The following is a 19,195-nucleotide window of genomic DNA, read 5'->3' as shown; positions in this document are numbered from 1 at the left end:
CGTTGTGCGTTTGTTTTTACACCTTTCAGCTGACAACCTAGCCCCCCCCAAAGAAAAACATATATAGCTGGGTAAACAGTCTTTTTACATTTTTATTAAGACATTGTGAAAATTTATGTCAACAGTAACAAAACATGTGTTCATTTAAAATAAAAAAAATACAATGGGTTGGAAAGACAAGAATCCTCTCACACAATAACTTAGGATAAAGGAGGATAAAGGTTTACTGAGAGCAACATGGAAAAGAACAGAAACCAGAAAAGATCGAGGAAAAGCAAAGCCGAAGCACCAGAAGAACATGATAGTCGGTAGATGAAGAGGAAAGCGGGAGGGTGGCAGGGGTTATGTACAGGGAAACCAACCATGTGTTAGCCTCAACGACACATGCGATGGTTACATGGGTTTGCAAATCCAGCTGCTTAAAACATGAAAGCAAGGTCCCCCTGCAGAGTAGTGAGAGCCTGTCCCAGTCCAGAAACAACCCACTTGCAGATCTGAAAGGATAGGGAAGGTCTAAACTGGCTTTAAGTCCCAGTACATTGAGCTATATAGGCCTAGCTTGCCAAGCAGCTGCAGCTGAACCACACGGACCTCGAATAGACGTCCTGTTAGCTTGCCTTAAATCTCTGATTGTCCAATTATCTCAGATCTCCACTGTACTGTAGCTTTGGATCACAGAGCAACTTCTATGAGGCATATACCATAATGTGGGTTGATATAACGATAAATGATGCTCAACACCAGTGCAGGGGCAGCACTATCTAGGAGGTTGTTTCTGTTCTGGGCTCATGTCTGTAGTGTGTGTGTGTGCGTCCGCCTTGGCCACCCTCAGGCTTCGCTCTCTCCAGTGGGGGTGTTCTGGACTTCCTCCTCCAGGATGGGAACGATGAGGTTGTCCTTTGACATCAAGTTATACTTCATCACAAAGCGCGTGAACCGATGGCACAGGAACGTCTCGTTCTGCAGGGGGAAAGAAGAAGATGATGAGAGAACTACAGCAAAAGTCCCATTCAGCAAAAAGACTTGGAGAAGTGTGACTCGAATACATAGCCACAGTTGTGGAAATGGTAACTAAACCTCAGGAAACGTAACGTTTCCCAATTGTCTTGGTAACAGTGCCCTGGTATCTAAAGGTGTAACTGTCTGTGACAGTGAAACTTCGTACCTCATACTTGTCAAATATCTGCCGGTGGTGGAAGTAGGCATGGGAGAATATCCTGTATATGCGGCGACACACTGAACCCAGCTTGGCCACAGATGACTCTTTGATGCTCACCCTGAAGAGACCAGATTTTCAACCAATGAGAAGGGAGAAGTGCTAAAATCACAATGTGGATCAGCGTTGTCAAGCCAGGTTATGATGTGCTTCTTCATAATACTCACCGCGGTTGGCTCAAAACGCAGGGTATGATGCCAGTCCTACAATAAGTTGATAGTTTGTGTGATTAAGTGTGTTTCATGACAAAACTTACCGGCTGGGAAAATACTTGTTGCTGTTGAGAAGACAGGCAGCTCCGTCCAGCGTGTGCCTGGTGTAGTCAATCGCAGGACACTGCACAAAAACAGAAGAAAACTGTCACTAACTGTCATCCTATAAGACAAGCGTAGAATCCTGGTACAACATGGTTTTACAGCAAACAGCATTGTAGGTAATGGTCTTGATGATTTAAAGCCCACCTCTTTGGGGGTCTTGTGGGCAGCACAAAGGAAGATCCATTGTTCTGTGGCTGTCATCTGGGTGCAGGTGTCTGGGTGGCACTCACTCTGTGGACAACACAAACAAATTCCACAGTGTAAGAGTCAGACCTGACCTCAACATTTTCTTTTTTTAATCCAGGTGACTTGTATTAATCTAAAATGAATGTGAAACTGATGCCTACTATATCGAACAGCCAGTCGTATCAATTAATATCTCTGCCTTTGAATATGGTAATTGGAAAGTGAAGACTTGAAATGCTGTTTGATTGGCTGGTGTGTGGGCAGGTACCCACCTGGAGCTTGACAGCAAGTCCATTCAGCTCTAGACAGAACTGCCTGTATTGCAGAGCCAGAAAGGAAATGGAGAAAGCAAATTGTTTTTAAAACACTGATTCTATACAACTTTCTCAGAATAGAATGAATACTGCTTCCAGATAGCCTACCTGAGGTGCTCATACTTCCACACTCCTTCATCCTGTCCCTCTGGTGGCTCCAGGATCTTATCAATGTTGGAACAGTCAGACCGGATGTTCTGCTGAATATACTAAAAGGGAGAGAAGCCTTGAGCCACTGACAATGAACTAGATAACTAGTCAAACCTCCCTTAAGGCCACAGCTTGTTTAACTTTTTATATAAAAGCTAGCCAAAATGTCATTTAACAGCCCTGCTAGTACACCCCACCTGTTGTACAGCCAGCGTGCTGTCCATTTCCTCAAACGATTCATCTGGCCAGTTGTAGAAATCCTAAGTATGACAGAACAGTCAAGACGTTACATAAATGTGTTTAACGTCCAAGCCTTGTCAGTTAGAGGGTTGACTCGACGACAATGACCAATGTAAACAAATAGTTAAATTTATCTAGCCCCAGCTAAATAATGCTACAAGTTAGGTAGTCAACATTTGCTAGAAGTTCAGCAACTGAATGTTAATGTAAGTTATCAAATAAACAAGACTAGCCAAGTCAACAGCGTACCCGGCTATGAAGTATTGTCCTATTATTATCATTGATATAAAACTAATAATGTTAGCTCTAGAGCTAGCTATATAGTAGAAGTTGCTTTCCAATCAGCTAGCTTTCATTAGCATTTAGCAGCCAGTTGCTAGCTAACTAGCTACCTTCCAAGCTAGCCTTGAGAACGCACGACTATAAGCCGGAACGTAATCATTAGAAATAGTATTAGATGGTTAAATCTGAGTACTAAGTAGAAAGTACAACTGCAAATCTGTGCCAAGCTAAAGTTGGCTTCGCAAATGATTTTCACAATTTGACAAGTACAGTATCCAACAGACATTTCAGTCACTGGACCGACCCTTCCTATGCTGGTTAACTGTCGTATCCAGAAGAGAACCACTCTTAATTGAGTTTCCCCTATTAAATCACCACATGGACAGCTTCTGACCACACAACCACATTCTTTTAAAAACTATAATTCGTCCCGATTGGTGGAATCCCACCTTTGCTTTGGTTCCAGGCCGATTCCTCCTGAGAACTGCAGTACCCTCCGCCATGACCATCTCGACAGAATACCCGGATGCTTCTCTTGCGGACTCGCTATAGCTAGGGCCACTGCTGCAGCAGTGAGTCAGACAGGAGATGTTAAATAAGCCCCAATGTGTTATTTATCCACAGCTACAAATAGTGTGTCAATTTAATACATCAGAGTACATCAAATTATTTGTACATGTGTAAAAACATGTTATATAGACCACTACACCAGACACTTCTGCAATACTGATGTTTATGTTGTATGTGAACAAAATAAAAATCAGACACATACAGATTCAGTAGGTAACTTTATTAATGTAACAAAACATGATTAGAATTATTTACAATTGAACAACATAGAAAAGGAAAAAAAAAAGGACATGAGGCCACTTTTAACTTTCATGGGATTGCTATGATTTTACATGTTGAAGATAGGACTTTAGTCTACATATTTCCCCAAGATATCAGCATCACGGAAGAGAAAGTAGTCCTGAAACACAATATGTAAATAAATTACAAGAAGGCAACAATCGTAGATACTTGACTCATCACTCAAAATAAGACAATTCCATGCTTTTGAGTTACGGGATTTTGTGTCTTTCAACATGTGTGACCCAACCAAACATTGATCAGAAGTCAACTTGTGTTTGACCCTGTCACCATAAATACTACACCCTATTGGGGCCACTTTATTTTAATCTCTTCCGGTAATGTACCTAAACCTATACTGTCATTGCTATATAAAAGGTAGAATTCCTCTCATCTTTACTACATTTTATTGTACAGAAATACTGTACATTTCCAATTTTAAAAATCCACACTATCCCGCATCAACCAAATACCTGAAATGTTGTTCCTGACATACCTTGTCTTCCAGGGATACTTTAGTTCCACCATACTCTGGAAGGAGGACTTTTTCTCCAACTTTGACACACACAGGTTGAAGATCCCCATTCTGGATGAGATGACCAAAACAAAAGCAATAGAAATATATGGTGAGACACAGGTCAGACGTAGGATGTATAGACTTCAAACGATAGTATTGACCATCTTCCAGAAAACAATTCTGGAGTGGTCCCAAGGCCTAGATGAACCAAGTTAATTTGGTTACCTTGTTGACAGAGCCGGGTCCCACTGCCAATACGGTGGCCTGTAGAACCTTGCCCTGGGCCTTCTCTGGCAGCATGATGCCCCCCTTGGTCACAGTCTCAGCGGCCACACGCTCCACAAGCACCCGGTCAAACATGGGGAGGAATCTTCTGAAAGCCTTTGGAGACAGAGGAAAAGACCGAATTATAAAAATCTTATTAGGATCATGGTCACTGGGGTTGTCCAAGCGTAACAATAATAAATGGCCACAAGGGGGAGTCTAAGATAAATTATGGAAAAAGTAGAAGGCTTGAGTATCATGAAAAATGCTTTTTCCCCCCACAGTACATCTCCACACAATTTAAATCTTATGAAAGTTGTCAAAACAATTGTGAGGAAAAACAAATATTTAGTTACACGAGGGTCAACAGACAGGCAGTTTGGTTTAGAACAGCTGCCTGTCTGCTGTCTGATAGCAACATATGCATGTGTAACCTTGAGGGAAGGTCACGTGGAGGTTGGGGGTGAATGAGGATTGAAGAGGGGGTGGAGCAGTAGAAAATAAATGGACTGGAAGACAACGCATTTGGGTTACAATCTGTTGACTCTCGGGGGGGGGGGGGGGGGGGGGGGGGGGGGTACAGGGGGGAGGTTGAGTGCAGACCTTCACTCCCTACCTATCAATGTTTACCATCACCGAGAAGGACAAAGAACACTAACGGATTCAAAGATGGATTTCTCAGTACATTTAAGAATAAATCAACTGGTGCACTGTCACAGTGCCTTCCACTACCTCCTCCTGTGGCAAGCCCTGTGTGCGGTCTGGAAGCCTCAAGGACATGAAGATAGCATTCAAGGCCTTCTTCAATGACTTGACATGGCTTTCTAATTTTACTCCTGATTCTTCAGATGCTTTTCATAAATTGTTTTATTGGGATAAACCCAATATGGTTGGACTAATTGTAATTTATTTTTTATCAAATAGAAAAAGTTACGTTTTCAACATAATTGTTAAATCACTGTGCCAAATATGCACCACAAAATGATTAAAAAAACACAAGTGTTAAGTCTGACTTAAACTGGACGTGACGACAACGGAACCCGGAAGGGGTGTATGAATCGCCGGTAATGCATTTCACGTTGTGCAAGGACACTGTGCAATCAATTTGTTAACACTCAAATGGTCAAAACATTTGTAAATATAAATTTTTAAATTACAAGCTACACGGATAGTACACTAACACGGGTATTAGTTTCAAACTATTGCTGAATTATTTTGGATTTCACACCCATAATTTCGTTTTTCAAGATACCTCAAGTGCAGTCTTCTTGGTCACAATATCCCCAATGTCTTAAATATCCTTATTAATCAACCATTGAATAAACTGGTCTTAGTCACGTTGAAATTTGGTGCATTCTACGCAGTTTCATCTGTTGACCCTTCGGTCCGTTTGGAACGTCTGTCCATCTCATAAGAAACCGTATTACTCGTTGGCTAGTTTAAACTCTTGAGACGTATTTTGTTGACAGCAACGTAATACACCTGACCTTGTATAGTTCGATACATTGAGAAATTAGCACCAGCTAGCAACCTAAATTGGTTAGCCATTCACTAGCAAACAGTTCTATGAACAGGCTAGCTATCAATTAGCTAGTGATATGGGATTAAGAGATTGCAGATGTATTTTTCATTCCATACACATCGACACCGTCCATTTCTGAGTGACATAAGTATAAATGCTTACCATTGTTGTATGTGCAGTCTCTGAGTCCTTGTGATGTTAAGCCCCGTTTTCTTTGACTAGAAAGAGAGAAAGAGCGTGGATCTGAGATCTGACACCGAAGGGGAATGGCACCACGTGAAGAAATATCCAGAACAGTTACGCGCATGCGCGCCTTCAGGTGCCCCCTAATTTTGCCATTCCAATACTAATCCAGAATGTTCTATAAACTATTATGCAATGCAAATCTCTCAGTTTACTACATGGACGAATAAAACAACTAATATAGAGGATTATTTTGTGAACTGCAATGAAAGCGCTGCTAATTTGTAGTGCGTACATGTGATTTTAAGTAGCACCGGAGTTGCACAATGTAAACTTTGACCTCTCTTTTTCTCCAATGGCACACGCGAATATTCTGGAACTCCGCACCCGGGAACGAGCATGCCTTTTTTAAAGCACTGACAGTATAACATTATAAAGCGTCCTATAAAGAAGTTAACTAAAATATTAGGTATATGTAAGTATTCCACAATCTATTTAACAGTAAATACTATTCTAGTATTCGTAAAATTAGTAAAAACAACAGTTTATTCCTTTATACATGGTCAGGGGTTCACCGGTAAATTACCCGGATGCGATGTACCATGTGCAGTTCTGTCTCTGAACTGAAGCACGGTTGCACCATCACTGTCCTCTCTTCACCACATTATATCATTCCGTGTCCAACCGACGAGCAATTCGTGCAGTCTTCAAACAATTCGACAAGGAAGGAAGTAAGTACCTATTGTAAGATATTTGTTTATCTTTATTAAGGTAAGCATAATGTATACGGACATTTGCAGTTAACTGAACTGTCATTCTTTTTAGCTAGTATTTTGGGGTGAAATGCTTTAGCCACAAACGGTAAAGCTAGCTAGCACTAGCTATGGTAATCTTTCCTCACCCAAGGACAGTAAAAACTACAAGTTAGTGTTTCATTATGCACTAATGCTTGATATTAAGCAATGAAGAGCGTCTATTGAATTTCAGCTCCCATAACGTCTAATGGCAATCCCTCAAAACAGTATTTTACGCTAATCGTCTTTACATTTTTCATTCTGTTTGATGTTTGAATGCTGCGTAGTCATGTGCTTGCATAAATCGTCCAACGATTGTACGAGTTACTTAAAATGTACATCCTTAATCCAAGCACGGGTGACTGTTCAAGCTAGCGGCATTTAATGGCAATAACTAGCTAACTAGTTTAATCTGGAAGACTGCTCATCTGTCACTAATTTGTCATGTACGCTTCAGTTTAGAGCACAGAACAGTTAAGGTGCCGTTTAATTCCTAAATTGAGGTTTAATTAGTTACTTGGAAACCACAGTGGGCATCCTTCTCATTCATTTGGCAATTCAGGGGGAGTCATTTCCGCGCATGCTGTGTGCGTTTTTGACCTTGTGACGCGTGACCTGAACACTGTCCATGGAACACACGTGGGAGCCGTAGTGAATTGGAGATTCCGTGTCATTGTATTACACTCATTGACTAACAATAAGTAAATCATTCAGAGAAGTATTATTTTATTTCTGTACAACCTTGTGTGGATAGCCCATCGTCAGTACTACTACCAGGTCTTTGAAACAAGGAAAGAATGCTTGTAGGCTTCTCCTTAGAATTTGTACTTCTAAGTTCCAACCTAAAATTCTTAAAATCATGAACAGGTGATAGACAGATGGCTAGCCAGCTCCACATAATATAATAGCAGGCTAGTATGTATTGTAAATGTTAAAGCTATTTATTGTGTGTTATCATTACTGTTATTGTTACAACGGATTTAATCTGCTCAGAAATTGAAGTCACCCCTTCCCCAATCCTCTTGCTATACATTGAACGGCCTCTAGGGTTGGTTGTAGTGTGCCAAACTGACTGTCCTTGCATGACTTCGGGGGGAGGGGATGTCTTGGGAAGATAATGGTCATGTGCAACAGGTTAACTTCAGTATCTTGTGTTTTCACTTCAACATTTCCCAAGTGCCAGTGTATGTCCGATTTAAAGTAAAGCCAGGACTATTGCGAAAGTGTACTTATTAACTCACATATTTGAGTTGGCAGAGTAATTGCAGTGCCTGGACTTGCCATGTGCTTTACTCTTTCTCCTTTCCCCCTTTTGTAACTCAAATCTCAACTGTTTCTCACGTTCCCTTCTATCCCTCTCGTTTCTTCTCCTCCACAGCAATGCTGCGTCTATCAACAGTGCTGAAACAGATGAGGCCGGTGTCCAGGGCACTGGCCCCCCACCTTACACGCTCCTACGCCAAGGACGTGAAGTTTGGAGCTGATGCCCGGGCTCTCATGCTGCAAGGAGTGGACCTGCTGACAGATGCTGTCGCTGTCACTATGGGACCCAAGGTATCCAATACATTTATTAGCCATCTAAAGTTAATTAACTGATTTCTGTCTGGGGTAACTACAAACAGGTTACAAGGTGGTCATAAAATAACGATTCCCCTTCTAATCTTTCTTTAAAAATGTGCCTTCTGATTTGTTTGCGAAATTATTTGTGTACTTCCTTTACCAATCTAACCCTCCCCCTTCCCCCCACCACTCTCCACTTACAGGGTCGAACTGTCATCATTGAGCAGAGTTGGGGCAGCCCCAAGGTTACTAAAGATGGCGTGACTGTTGCCAAGAGCATTGAGCTGAAGAACAAGTTCCAGAACATTGGTGCAAGGCTGGTGCAGGATGTAGCCAACAACACTAATGAGGAGGCTGGAGACGGCACCACCACTGCCACTGTTCTGGCCCGTGCCATCGCCAAGGAGGGCTTTGATACCATCAGCAAGGGTGCCAACCCCGTGGAGATCCGCCGTGGCGTCATGCTTGCTGTTGAAACAGTCATCAATGAGTTAAAGAGGCTGTCTAAGCCCGTCACAACTCCAGAGGAGATTGCACAGGTACGTACTGGGTTTGGGACTCAACAAGTTAGCCAAGCTTTCCAAATATTTATCAAGTTTAAAATAAAAAGCAGAGCTAGCCAAGCTTTCCAAATATTTATCAAGAAATTATCTATCCATCCATCTGACTGAAATATCTACCGGATTCCCCAGGTTGCTACCATCTCTGCCAATGGAGATGTAGAGATTGGTACCATAATCTCCAACGCCATGAAGAAAGTGGGCCGCAAGGGTGTTATTACTGTCAAGGTACACTATTACAAATAATCCAAATCTACAACCACAATATCCCTTTGTTGTACTCTTCTCTTCAGCATTAAATGGTGTGTATCCCCCCCCCCCCCCCCTCCCCAGGATGGCAAAACTCTTCACGATGAACTGGAGATCATTGAGGGGATGAAGTTTGATCGTGGCTACATCTCCCCCTACTTCATCAACACAGCTAAAGGTAACACCTCTCCCTCTTTAGTACACCTCTTTCACCCAAGTCCCACAGAGGTCGTTTTCCATTCTTGACCCCCCCACAGCCTGACTTCCTTCCCTCTGCCTCTCCTCAGGTCAGAAGTGTGAGTTCCAGGATGCCTACCTGCTGCTGAGTGAGAAGAAGATCTCCAGTGTCCAGAGCATTGTGCCAGCCCTGGAGATTGCCAACCAGCACCGCAAACCTCTGGTCATTGTGGCTGAGGATGTGGACGGAGAGGCGCTCAGCACGCTGGTCCTCAACAGGTATGTCTGTCCACTAGCCAGTCCTCCAGCCTGGTCCACTCTCAACATGTCACCATGACTGGTTGTACTGGTTGTTCCCAGAGCGGAATATTCAACCCTAAGACCAGACTCTGAGATGTTATGATTATTAAGCTGTACTCTTTGTGTCTTTGCTCAGACTGAAGGTGGGGCTCCAGGTGGTAGCAGTGAAGGCCCCAGGTTTTGGAGACAACAGGAAGAACCAACTGCATGACATGGCTATTGCCACCGGTGGCACTGTAAGTACATTTGGCACTAAGCACTGACTTGGTCAGAGTAGAAAGTTGTGGTTTATGGTGAGTAGAGAGACCCATCATCCAACATGACCACTCTTGCTGTTCCTCAGGTGTTCGGGGATGAGGCGGTGGGCGTGGCCCTGGAGGACATCCAGGCTCACGACTTTGGACAGGTTGGCGAGGTCTTGGTTACCAAGGACGACACCATGCTTCTGAAAGGGCGCGGGGATGTGGCACTCATCGAGAAGCGCTCTCAAGAGATCGCCGAGCTGCTGGAAAGCAGCACCAGCGACTACGAGAAGGAGAAGCTCAACGAGCGTCTGGCCAAGCTGTCCGACGGAGTGGCGGTTCTTAAGGTGAGTCGTGCACAGGCAGGGCAGGATGATGGTGTTACGTAAGAGCAGAGAAGGGCGCGTGTTCCTTGTGGAAACAAGTCATAGCATAAGAGGCTTCTTGCTCTACGGACTAACAAACACCCCTCCTTAACAAATAGTTTTTCTGACCGGGCTGTTTCATTTCAGATCGGAGGAACAAGTGATGTGGAGGTGAACGAGAAGAAGGACCGTGTGACGGATGCCCTCAACGCCACGAGGGCAGCAGTAGAGGAGGGCATCGTGCCCGGGGGTGGCTGCGCCCTGCTGCGCTGCATCCCTGCCCTGGACAGCATCAAGCCTGCCAACGAAGACCAGAAGATTGGTAAGTCGGTAACCTTTTCTGGAGATGGACATGAGCGCACACGTTCACATCCTATATTGTCCCACTTCAGGAAATTCGGTTTGCACCAGGGCACAGAAACGGTACACAACAGTACAGCACTTTGCCACTGGCCACTACTTGTGCAGCGCCCGCATTCTCTATATGGACAAACCGAGCTATACACAGTAACACTACTAAGAGTTTTTCTTCCACTCCTTTTCATAAATTGGGAGATGTGAATACATTTATTCTAATATCTCCTTTATCTAGAAGATCAAAACGGATTTGATCATCGCCAGACAGAAGTTGACAATGACTAATAATAAATTCTAACTATTCTATGTCTCTCCCCAGGTTTGGAGATCATCAGGAGGGCACTGCGTATCCCAGCCATGACTATTGCCAAGAACGCTGGTGTAGAAGGTTCGCTTGTGGTGGAAAAGATCCTGCAGGGAGGACCTGAGCTGGGCTACGATGCTCTCATTGGAGAATATGTCAACATGGTGGAAAAGGGCATCATCGACCCCACTAAGGTATGCTTTCCCCACAAACAGTTGTTACTTTCAAGACTACCTTCATGGTTTTGATGGACTTGAATTTACTCCCTCTGCTGGTAAAAGTTATTATTGCCTCATAGGTAATTAGTTTCTCTACCCCCCCCTGCAGGTGGTTAGGACCGCACTAATGGATGCTGCCGGTGTTGCCTCTCTACTCTCCACCGCTGAGGCTGTGGTCACAGAGCTGCCCAAGGAGGAGAAGGAGATGCCAGGCGGCGGGGGCATGGGCGGCATGGGAGGCATGGGCGGCATGGGAGGCATGGGTGGCGGCATGTTCTAAGTGCCTTGGCCACAGACGTGCTATACAGACTAATGAGCAGATTGAAGAGGCCGGGAGGTTGACCGGTGTCCCTCCGACCTCATCAAACCTGCTCAAACTGACTGGCCATGAGTTTGTTGGAGCTGCAAATGGATGAAGAACCCCCACTACTACAATTCAGTCTACCCCCCTCTCCTCTGGAGGGCAGCCTGGGCTTGCCCAGCCCCTCTCCGTCCCTCCATCTCTGACTGTGGCCTGGACTTACATAAGCCCTGATGAGGCCCCCCCCTCGTTTACATCTCAACCTCATGGCTGTCAAATACATCATTAACATGCCCACATAGCTGCAACCTGCTCTTGTGTAGTTAATGGTTGAAATGCTCATCTGTGAGAATAATGTAATGCTGGTACAAATAACATTTTGGCATTTCTGTGTAATATTAAATCATGAAGCCTGTCTTGCACTACTGACAGTTCAATGAGGACCTGCAGAGAAACACTTAACTTGGCAAATATTCTATATAGTTAAGAGGGGTGGGTTCCACTGATCTTGGCCAGGAATGTCACTCGATAATTTCTTTTGTAATGTTTTGTTAATTTCAGTCTTGTGTCCTTTTTTTATATCTGTACTGGTTCTCCCATACTTCAGACTTCTGGGAAACCTTTTCGGTCAATTAAACAGATTTTCCTGCAGAGCATTTGTCATTTTGTTGATTTATAGTATGACTCTTGCTGTATAGTATGACTTGTGCTGTAAATGGTAACTGAAAGACCTACTCCTTCAAGTATATAACTTGACATAATGATTGGAAAAGTGCCTCATTTACAAGTCTGAGTGTTATCAGTCTAATTTGACTAAAAACAAAACAAATATTAAAATCAGAGGGTTGCTCAATGCACCCATTTCTACCGGGGAGAAGGGAGAGGAACACTGGCAGTTTGGGTGGTTGAGTTGGGCTCTATTTACAAAGCAGATTAAGGTCTTGGCCACAGTTGTAGTTTTTTTTTTTTTTTATTGTATGTGAAGGCTGTAGGTGTCCTAATGAGGTCAAGTTTTGGCCTTTATTTGTGCCCGCTGTTAACTTTGAGCCGGCTTTGTTTTTGTGTTTAAGAAGCTTCACCAGTTTCTGGGACATAAACACTCTGCAGACAAGCAACAGTGATCATTCAACTTCTGTATTGTACGATGTGTTTATTGATAATTAGTGATTTTTTTTATTTAAGTAAAATCCAATGTTCTAAAATACATTTGTGTCTTGCATTATTGCATATTAATATACTGTTATCCAGGGGCCAATTCACTCCTCCAGATTGTCAGCCACAGTGGGTGTCCTGCTGGTGTGTGTACATGAGGATTAGTCCAGCAGGAGTCATGGTTAACTGGCATAACTCTGTGTCAGCTCTATTCTGGTCTCCACATGATTCCTCTATTTCTGGCCAACCACGAGACTGGGAATCAGTCCAAACCAGATGTTGACAAACACAACCTACACTCAACACAGAATACAAACACTTTTGTTTTATAAAAATAGTTTATAAACCATGCAGTTGATTAATTTTCACCCCTTAAACACCATTTACATTATAAAACCACAACCCCTACAAGAAGGAAATTTAATTTTTGTTTAGCATGTCAGCAGTGTCCCTCCCATTCATATTTACATCTGTCCTTAATATCCAGCTTAATAAATATAATACATGAGAATACTATTTTAGAATAAAGATAAATATGCTGCCATGTTCTTTAAAAGGCACAGCGGTAGTTACAGAGTTGGAATTGAAAGAACATCTAAACATAGGCCCTTAAGTCTGAAACCTATGTTCTAATGGAGAGGTAGACCTGAGATGATTTGACAAGTATAAGCCGTGTGAAATCAACTCAACTCTTACCTAATAAGTGCACAGGGTGTTGGACCAGAGGGCTGGTCTGGGACTAGGTACCACAGGGGGTTGGACCTAGGGGCTGGGCTGGGACTAGGTACCACAGGGGGTCGGACCTAGGGGCTGGGCTGGGACGAGGTACCACAGGGGGATGGAGCTAGGGGCTGGGCTGGGACTAGGTACCACAGGGGGATGGACCTAGGGGCTGGGCTGGGACGAGGTACCACAGGGTGCAGGATGGTGGATGGTACTTCAGTGTGACAGCAATCTGACTGAGCCTCTGCCAAGCCAGTTTGGGCCCTTTTCGAAAGTCCGTGCCAAACAAAAAGCAGCTGCATTTAAAACACATTCCGATATTGCACACTAATAAAAAAACAAGTCCACTGCACTGTAATATCTGAAGTCTGAAACACAACACTGATGTTCCAAGTCTTGTCCTTGAAGCAAAGCACACAGTAGATACTTCCCTAGAGAATATGTACGCAGAAAGCAGTGCCTCTTGAACTATTTGGTTTATGTCGGAAAGACATGGCCGTACGTGCACTATTCTTATAATAGATACCCCCCAGCACAGTTTCTCTGGCTCAATGAAAAGCCTGTCCGTCCATTTTTTCATCCAAATGAACTGATCCTCGTACAGTACTGTTTATTATCTGCCTACCTCACAGTTATCTTATGTCAAGTGGTAGAGAACAATAATATGGCATCGATCAGTCCAGCACACCCTCTTCGTCTGACGAGCCTATTAGAACCCTCAACCTTACTCTGCTCACATAGGGGGAGGAGGGAATGGAATTAGTTCTAGGGTGGTTGTCTGGTGAATTGTTTTATAGACTAGACCACAGTGTCCAGGCCCTATTCTGTACCTAGCAAGCATCCAACACTCTATTGTACTGCACTCTGAGTGTCTGCATATCTATCTGGGTGTGTGTGGTGTGTGTGCATAGATTATCAGGATAGAGGGGATTATCAAGAACGAGGTTCAGCGACAAGCTGAATGAAATGGTGCTTTTCTAACCAGGCACTGCGGTGTTCAGGGCATAGTCTTTCCTCCCCCGCTCCCATGTGTTAAATTAGTCTCCTTCCCTTCTATTTGGCTCTCCCTAGCATGGCTGAGTCCATGTGTTTGTGTCTGGGTTGAGGTGGCACACTACGTGTGGTGAACTTCGTGGAACATGAGCTCGCGGGGGATCCTCGTCTCAGCGCCGTACTGCTTGCAGGCCTCGCGCTCAAACGCAGACACCATCTGCTTCACAACCTCGTCAAAGAAGACGGTGGCCAGCTGAGAGTGGAGGAGGGAGCGGAACTCAAAGGAGATCTGCGGACGACAAGGAAGAGGGAGGGGGAGTTCAAACACGAGGGAAATCGGAGATGGGGGGGTGTGTGTGTGCACGTCACATGACGACAGCGTTACCAAGAGGAGAGACACACTATACCCACACATCCACGGAGACATGTTTTGGCAGAACATGACTCTCTCGCTCACACACACACCCAAACAACCGCATGTGCAGCCCTGCACTTACAGCAAAGTCGAGGGTGCAGGTGCGAGGGTAGCCGGGGAGGCCCGGGCTGAAGCGCCAGACGGTCTCTAGATGGTTAAACAGGCTACCGTCTGAACAGGCTGCCTGTGGGGGGCGGGGGAGAGAATAATAATGACCACAGTAGTCAGAGAACAATTCGCCTTTCTATGCGTCTACAGAGATACTGCAAGTAGAGCTTGCGCATGGCCTCACCTTGACCAGATGAGGGCGTACGGTGGTGACCAGGGAGGTGTAGTTCTCTACCACCGGGGGAAAGCCTACACTCAGCTTGGCCTTGCAGAAGCCAGAGCGACGGAAGATCACATCAGACTTCTTACACCAAGGGACAAAGTGGAGGTAGTTCTCTACGCCAGCCACCACGTCATACATCTCTTGCATTGAGAACCTGAGATACAGAGAGACAGGAGGAGGAGGAATAGAGGAATGGGAAAGAAATAAACCGTCATTCATTTGAAGGAAATTAGTCAGAAACTACTAAGGGACTTCACGTACTTTTCCACCCTCCCTACTTTATACTAGGTGGCGAGGTGAGGTAATATAGGTAATAAAGTAGGTTGTACATTGTGACTGCAGTCACAGACATGTGAGTAAATGAGAGAGGACAAGTTATATATGGTAACTTGGAGGCCTGGTAGACCACAGCTCATTCCCACCCGTGTGTTGCGTAACTGCTATCCTGCACCGGGACATACTTGCTTCTATTTATAGTAAAGGTACTGATAGTGACCTTTCCTTAGAGTACAGGAAAGTACGTCATAGACTGACATGGGTTTCCATATACTATGATATATGACCTATATTCATTCAGGAATATAGGTCAAATATTTCATTGAGATTTACGGATGTAGGGGTAAGTATCTGTTCCATTGTACATCTATAAATCTCCAACCAGCACCAGTGCATGATTAAGAAATGCTAGTCATGCACATGGGTCTAACATAATGACCAAACCCAGAGCCCAAAGGGACCCAAAGACCCTGCCCGGACAAACGCTAAGCTACAGTTTATACGCTGAGAATCTAGCTATCAGCTACAAATGGTGGCACAGTGCTTTTTTAGACTGACCCTATGATGCGTCTCTCAGAGTACTCCTTCCTCTTGTTGAAGGTGCCTGCCAGGCTGAAGAAGCTACGGGCAGGCACCTGCATGGAGCGGCTGGGCATCGCCACCAGGAGAGGGGGCAGCCGTGTCATCAGGATCCCACATGAAGACAGGTACCTGGATCCCAAAATAAAGCAACATGTTATTCTGAGAAATATAGGCAGAGAAAACAGGGTGACCTAAGAAAACGTGAACAGGACATTTACTGCTATATGTAAATGTGATCCATATTTCACACCATAAAGGATATGTGGTGGTATTGAACACATTTTGGATCTCTGACTTAATTCTTCCCAAGAATGTGGCCTTTTTCAAAGCAACTTCTCACACCTGTGATGAGTAATAGCTCAGGCCTTACCACCTGACAACAATCTGTCACTCGAATTGAGCAGCTTATTCTAAGCAGAGTGGAATAAGGTCAAGGGCTCTAACTTTATTACAACCCTTTGTATATGTGGTACACACAGGGGTGAAATACTAAAAGGGCTGGCTACATTTCAACCATTTTCCATTCACGCAGAATAGTAGCAGGAAATTATTACACAATTATACACTCAACAACATACCCAAGGTCTTGAAAAGCTCCATAAGGACTTTTTGAATAGTTTAGGCCAAAGTATATTGCTTCCCTAAGAGATAGAGGTGCTGTAACTGGTGAAATTATGAAAATGGTCACTGTGTCCCCAGGCATATACAACAATAGCCTACTGTTTGCAAGTTTTCAAAACCTTTATTTGCCCTTGGCCTGTTAGCTACTGCAGATTCAATGCCAGAGCAGGTACTTCAGACCTCACACTAGACCAATTGTAACCAACCCATGGCTGCAGAGTTAATGGTCAAACCCCTCTGATCACAATAGATGAAAAAATGCATTCCAGACAGCACATGTATTTATTTGTATTTATCCATTGAGGAGAGGGTGTTTAGAAACATTATGGCTACCAGTCAGCATCTTTGTCCAATGTATATTGCTGCCTACCATGCAACAGCTGCAAAGTCCCTGGCACTAGAAACAGACCATAAGTCATGTAGGTAATGCCAATTGGTTGATTCCAATACCATTGTTAGGATATCATCCCAATCCGTACAGGATTATTTTCTCCCACACAAATCTAGAATCTGAATTTACACTTTATTGCACTTGTTCCACAGGTAGTTGAGGTCTGGGGAAGTCTGAAGTCTCTCAAACATCACAGGGATGGATTATTGGGGGCTATAGTCTCATAAAGTGAAACCCCAGCACACAAGACCAATCTCTGCAGGTGATCCGGTATGCACAATACGAGATTACGTTAAACAGGTATCTGGAAGCGTTGACTCATCCAGGTTTACTTTGAATTACGCGTGGCTAACCGGTTTAGCCCTATCTAATGCATGTGCCTGGCTGCAATGTTCAGTCCCCCCGATGTTAGCCAACCACTTCCCTATCAGTGAAACCAGGGCGTATCAGGTTGCCAATATCCACACAACGCAATACTACAAATGTCACATAGCTAGTTAGCTGTAGCCTATATGATATAATATATAATAAAGATAATTGTATTTATTAGAGCAGGAGTAAGTTTATTTCAGTATTGTTCGATGTTGCCCTAGGAATCTCCTTCCGATCCCTGTCAGTCAGTACAGTACGATACAGTACGGTACTATACAGTACTTCAGTAGTTAGAGCTAGCTTAGTTGGCTTCACCTCAATAATGCGGGTTACTGTGTTGGCTAGCTACTTATATAGCAAACGTTGTAACTAGATCTGTCTAGTTGTGAAACTAACCATTGGTCATGACATGAGATGCTTCTTGATAGTTAGATAGCTAGGGTTAGTTACGGTAGTGTTACTTTTTAGTCGTTACAGTTTTAAGCTAGCCACTGTAGTAGCTAAAGTAGCAATCAAACACATTAGCGTTAGCTAGTCGGTCGTACAGTACAGTATCGACCTACCTAGTTAGTACAGTAGTCTATCTTAACTGTTGTAGAATTAAACTTAGAGCTATATCAGAAGTTACCTCACGCCATTCTTTGATGGTGTCTTCCGGCTGGACGTGGACGGTAACTGTTTAATACACTCTGCTACCACTCTCCTCAGGCTCCCGCTACCTCTTGCCATCTTCGCACAAAGCAGATTTATTTCGGTTGTCTCCTCGCTTTACAGAAAACTGTACTTGTCTCGAGAGCGCAAAGAGCCCGCCTCTCCAGGGGCTGCACCTTGAATCTTGGTCTATGATTGGTCAATAAGGATTTTAAAAACTCGTTTTCATTTGTCGCTCTTTATAGCTGTCAAAAAGTCAACTATTGACGTATGTTTTTGCATAGCGTGCGCACAAATGTCACAAGATGTGATATTGAGTTGCTTTGACTTAATCGACTTACATTGTTCATGACACCATGGGTGCTATACAAAACGAAACAAATCCCTAACAATAACAATGTGACAAGCAATGTAACAACAATGTAACATAATTGCGTTCCATTTGCTAAAAACTAATTATGGAAATGTTTTCCAAATTCTTCCCAATCGCTGATTACGTAGCCTAGATGGCTTTAACCATATCGTGACCATTGACATGCTACTGTATAAGTAAGGGATAATGCCCGACGAGGTGTACCACCTGATAATGGACGATGCGGAGGCACAGTCTATGATTAATGAAAGAGTTTCCTCGCTCTAGCCTCTGTCTCTTTCACTCTCTCAAGATGCATGGAAGGTACCTTGACACCTTTTTTATCAATTAAAAAGTGATAGATTGATCACTTTAGAACTTTTAGATTCTAAGTATTTTGCTTTTAATACATATTATTATTTAAATCAGTATTATTGAAGTACTGGTAAACTATACTCTCGGCTTGATGTGATAGCAGTCCAAGTTATTTTAGTCTTGGAAAAAAACATCTGCGATGTCAATCAGAGAACAGACGGGTCTTATCACCTACCCATCAACTAAACATCAGGGTCATGTCATGGGTCATTTGAGGATGCATGGAACAGGATGCAAAGAGGCATGAGTTTTATAGAGGTGAACAAGCCCTATCAGTGGTAAAGTGTAACAAACGTAGACGCTTCATGTTTCACTGAATATTTCAGCTGTAGCCCTTGTCTCTCTCTCGCGAGACCTAATCACGATCAATTAAAACAATTAAATCAACAATGTAAATTACGTGCAAAAGCACAAATGATAAATAGGTTTTATATTATTGTATACTATTACTATTATTGACATGGAGTTTTAAATGTAGCCTCTATTAATAGGCA

The 19,195-nt window shown here is 43.6% G+C and overlaps 3 protein-coding genes across 5 annotated transcripts; 1 reads left to right on the top strand and 2 right to left on the bottom strand.

Moving 5' to 3' along the window:
• Positions 1-74: 74 nt before the first annotated feature.
• Positions 75-6,208, bottom strand: LOC136966226 (MOB-like protein phocein). 3 transcript variants are annotated; one of them, XM_067260700.1, is made up of 9 exons: positions 6,020-6,208; positions 4,297-4,452; positions 2,381-2,443; positions 2,142-2,242; positions 1,992-2,034; positions 1,678-1,764; positions 1,473-1,552; positions 1,166-1,277; positions 75-960 (listed from the first exon to the last, which is right to left on the bottom strand). In XM_067260700.1, the coding sequence occupies exons 1-9, from the start codon at positions 6,020-6,022 to the stop codon at positions 829-831; spliced, it is 777 nt and encodes a 258-aa protein (XP_067116801.1). In that variant the 5' UTR covers positions 6,023-6,208; the 3' UTR covers positions 75-828. The 3 variants fall into 3 exon arrangements, with proteins under 3 accessions (XP_067116801.1, XP_067116787.1, XP_067116794.1); XM_067260686.1 differs by lacking the exons at positions 4,297-4,452; positions 6,020-6,208 and adding an exon at positions 3,155-3,283; XM_067260693.1 differs by lacking the exons at positions 75-960; positions 1,166-1,277; positions 1,473-1,552; ... (2 more) ...; positions 2,142-2,242; positions 2,381-2,443 and adding exons at positions 3,477-3,675; positions 4,051-4,140 and having other exon boundaries at positions 6,020-6,161.
• A 475-nt stretch (positions 6,209-6,683) lies between these two features.
• On the top strand, positions 6,684-12,118 carry hspd1 (heat shock 60 protein 1). Its single transcript, XM_067250847.1, has 11 exons — positions 6,684-6,771; positions 8,213-8,388; positions 8,598-8,933; positions 9,087-9,182; positions 9,288-9,381; positions 9,491-9,659; positions 9,817-9,916; positions 10,024-10,269; positions 10,435-10,609; positions 10,964-11,142; positions 11,276-12,118. The coding sequence occupies exons 2-11, from the start codon at positions 8,215-8,217 to the stop codon at positions 11,444-11,446; spliced, it is 1,740 nt and encodes a 579-aa protein (XP_067106948.1). The 5' UTR covers positions 6,684-6,771; positions 8,213-8,214; the 3' UTR covers positions 11,447-12,118.
• Positions 12,119-13,025: 907 nt separating this feature from the next.
• Positions 13,026-18,077, bottom strand: coq10b (coenzyme Q10B). Its single transcript, XM_067250860.1, has 5 exons — positions 17,952-18,077; positions 15,916-16,068; positions 15,043-15,235; positions 14,833-14,934; positions 13,026-14,624 (listed from the first exon to the last, which is right to left on the bottom strand). Exons 1-5 carry the CDS (start codon positions 18,050-18,052, stop codon positions 14,457-14,459), a joined length of 717 nt encoding a protein of 238 aa, XP_067106961.1. The 5' UTR covers positions 18,053-18,077; the 3' UTR covers positions 13,026-14,456.
• Between the last annotated feature and the right edge of the window lie 1,118 nt (positions 18,078-19,195).

This window comes from Osmerus mordax, chromosome 2, assembly GCF_038355195.1.
Source record: "Osmerus mordax isolate fOsmMor3 chromosome 2, fOsmMor3.pri, whole genome shotgun sequence".
Taxonomy (NCBI): Eukaryota; Metazoa; Chordata; class Actinopteri; order Osmeriformes; family Osmeridae; genus Osmerus; species Osmerus mordax.
This window is presented reverse-complemented; position numbering and strand designations above follow the sequence as displayed.

Coding starts and splice junctions, on each gene's coding strand:
- LOC136966226 (XM_067260700.1), bottom strand. Junction 1,765..1,991: donor GACTTGCTGTCAAGCTCCAG/GTGGGTACCTGC, acceptor TGTTGTCCACAG/AGTGAGTGCCACCCAGACAC. Junction 1,278..1,472: donor AACAAGTATTTTCCCAGCCG/GTAAGTTTTGTC, acceptor TGGTCTCTTCAG/GGTGAGCATCAAAGAGTCAT.
- hspd1 (XM_067250847.1), top strand. CDS start 8,215: ATGCTGCGTCTATCAACAGTGCTGAAACAGATGAGGCCGGTGTCCAGG. Junction 8,389..8,597: donor CTGTCACTATGGGACCCAAG/GTATCCAATACA, acceptor CTCCACTTACAG/GGTCGAACTGTCATCATTGA. Junction 11,143..11,275: donor GCATCATCGACCCCACTAAG/GTATGCTTTCCC, acceptor CCCCCCCTGCAG/GTGGTTAGGACCGCACTAAT.
- coq10b (XM_067250860.1), bottom strand. CDS start 18,052: ATGGCAAGAGGTAGCGGGAGCCTGAGGAGAGTGGTAGCAGAGTGTATT. Junction 16,069..17,951: donor CCATCAAAGAATGGCGTGAG/GTAACTTCTGAT, acceptor TTTGGGATCCAG/GTACCTGTCTTCATGTGGGA. Junction 15,236..15,915: donor TCTGAGAGACGCATCATAGG/GTCAGTCTAAAA, acceptor TCTGTATCTCAG/GTTCTCAATGCAAGAGATGT.